The 1,455-nt window shown below is 39.6% G+C and overlaps 1 protein-coding gene across 1 annotated transcript; it reads left to right on the forward strand.

The window, feature by feature from the left end:
* Positions 1 to 237: 237 nt before the first annotated feature.
* On the forward strand, positions 238 to 873 carry LOC128279393 (uncharacterized). The gene has a single exon (XM_053018168.1). The coding sequence runs from the start codon at positions 238 to 240 to the stop codon at positions 871 to 873; it is 636 nt and encodes a 211-aa protein (XP_052874128.1).
* Positions 874 to 1,455: the final 582 nt, after the last annotated feature.

Raw genomic sequence — 1,455 nt, forward strand, 5'->3', positions numbered from 1 at the left:
ATTCAAGCGACTAGGTACCTTTACGGTACAAGGAAAAGGATAAAAAATATGGATCAAAGATTGGAAAGACTAGAACAACTTCAAAAAGAGATGCAAGACCAGTTACAACTGCAAATACAAGAGTAACTGGCAAAGATCCAGCAAGATATGAGGGACCAGATACTAGAGTCCCGGAGGAATATGATGAATCAGTTGTCCTAATTACTGACTAAGGGACTAGGAAAAGAAAAAAACTCCATGATCAATGCTGGGAAGGACAATGAGGAGCCTCTGTACCCTCCAGGTTTCACCCCGATAAACAATCAGACATGTCCGCAAGGTGTACCCATTGCTATCAGATCACAACAACATCAGGCCGGTACCTCGGCACCCATGAACTACCCAACGGGCTCAGGTTCCAATCCAAGGAATAGTCTAACCAATTATGAAGTCCCTGATCTAGACGAAATGGTAGGAATAGAAAAAGCAAAGGTTAAACTGCCAAGACAACTCGAAGATCGATACAAGTGGTTGGAAGAAAAACTTAGAGCGATGGAGAATGCTGATTACCATCGCGGGGTTGACGCCAATGATCTCAGCCTGGTCCCAGATTTAGTACTCCCGCTGAAATTCAAGACTCTAGAATTTGAAAAATATAATGGGACTAGTTGTCCTGAAGCTCACATCACGATGTTCTGCCAAAAAATGACAGGTTACGTTGATAACGATCGACTGTTAATTCATTATTTCCAAGAAAGTCTAATTGAGTCAGCTGCCAAATGGTACAACCAACTGAGCCGTGCCAAAATTCATCCATGGAAAGACTTGACACAGACTTTCTTGAAGCAATACGTCCACGTGACAGACATGGCGCCCGACAGAATTACACTGTAGAATATTGAAAAGAGGCGAAGTCCTTACGGGATGGCCAAATATCCTTTTAAACTCCAAAACACATGAAATTTAAATTAAAATTAAAGACAAACTTGCGCTCGGAAGTTTAAAGTATCATGTCCTAACTTACAGGATGTGATACTCCTATATCTCGAGATGAGGAAATCTTTAGCAATCATTTTGATCTAATTCAGGTTTTTTTAAAAATTGATGTTAATAAAAAAGGGGATCGTATTTTAAATTCGTGCTCGATTTTTCAACTTTCGACATTAAGACACTAACTAATCAATTCGGTACCAATTTTGGGCGTGACGAGGGTGCTAATCCTTCCTCGTACGTAACCGACTCCCAAACCCGTTCTCTCGAGTTTCGTAGACAAAAAAATATCATTTTAGTAAGCCAAAACATTTTATTAAAACAAAGGTGATCCGATCACACCCAATAAAGATCGGTGGCGACTCCTATTTTAATTTTCAATTTCAAACAAAGTCGATTCCCGTTTTCAAAAAAATGGTTTCGACAATCGTATCAAGATATGTCTGGGCTACTAAAACGTGTGGATGTTGTTAAGGTTAATAAAAT

This window comes from Gossypium arboreum, chromosome 1 (genome assembly GCF_025698485.1).
Source record: "Gossypium arboreum isolate Shixiya-1 chromosome 1, ASM2569848v2, whole genome shotgun sequence".
Taxonomy (NCBI): Eukaryota; Viridiplantae; Streptophyta; class Magnoliopsida; order Malvales; family Malvaceae; genus Gossypium; species Gossypium arboreum.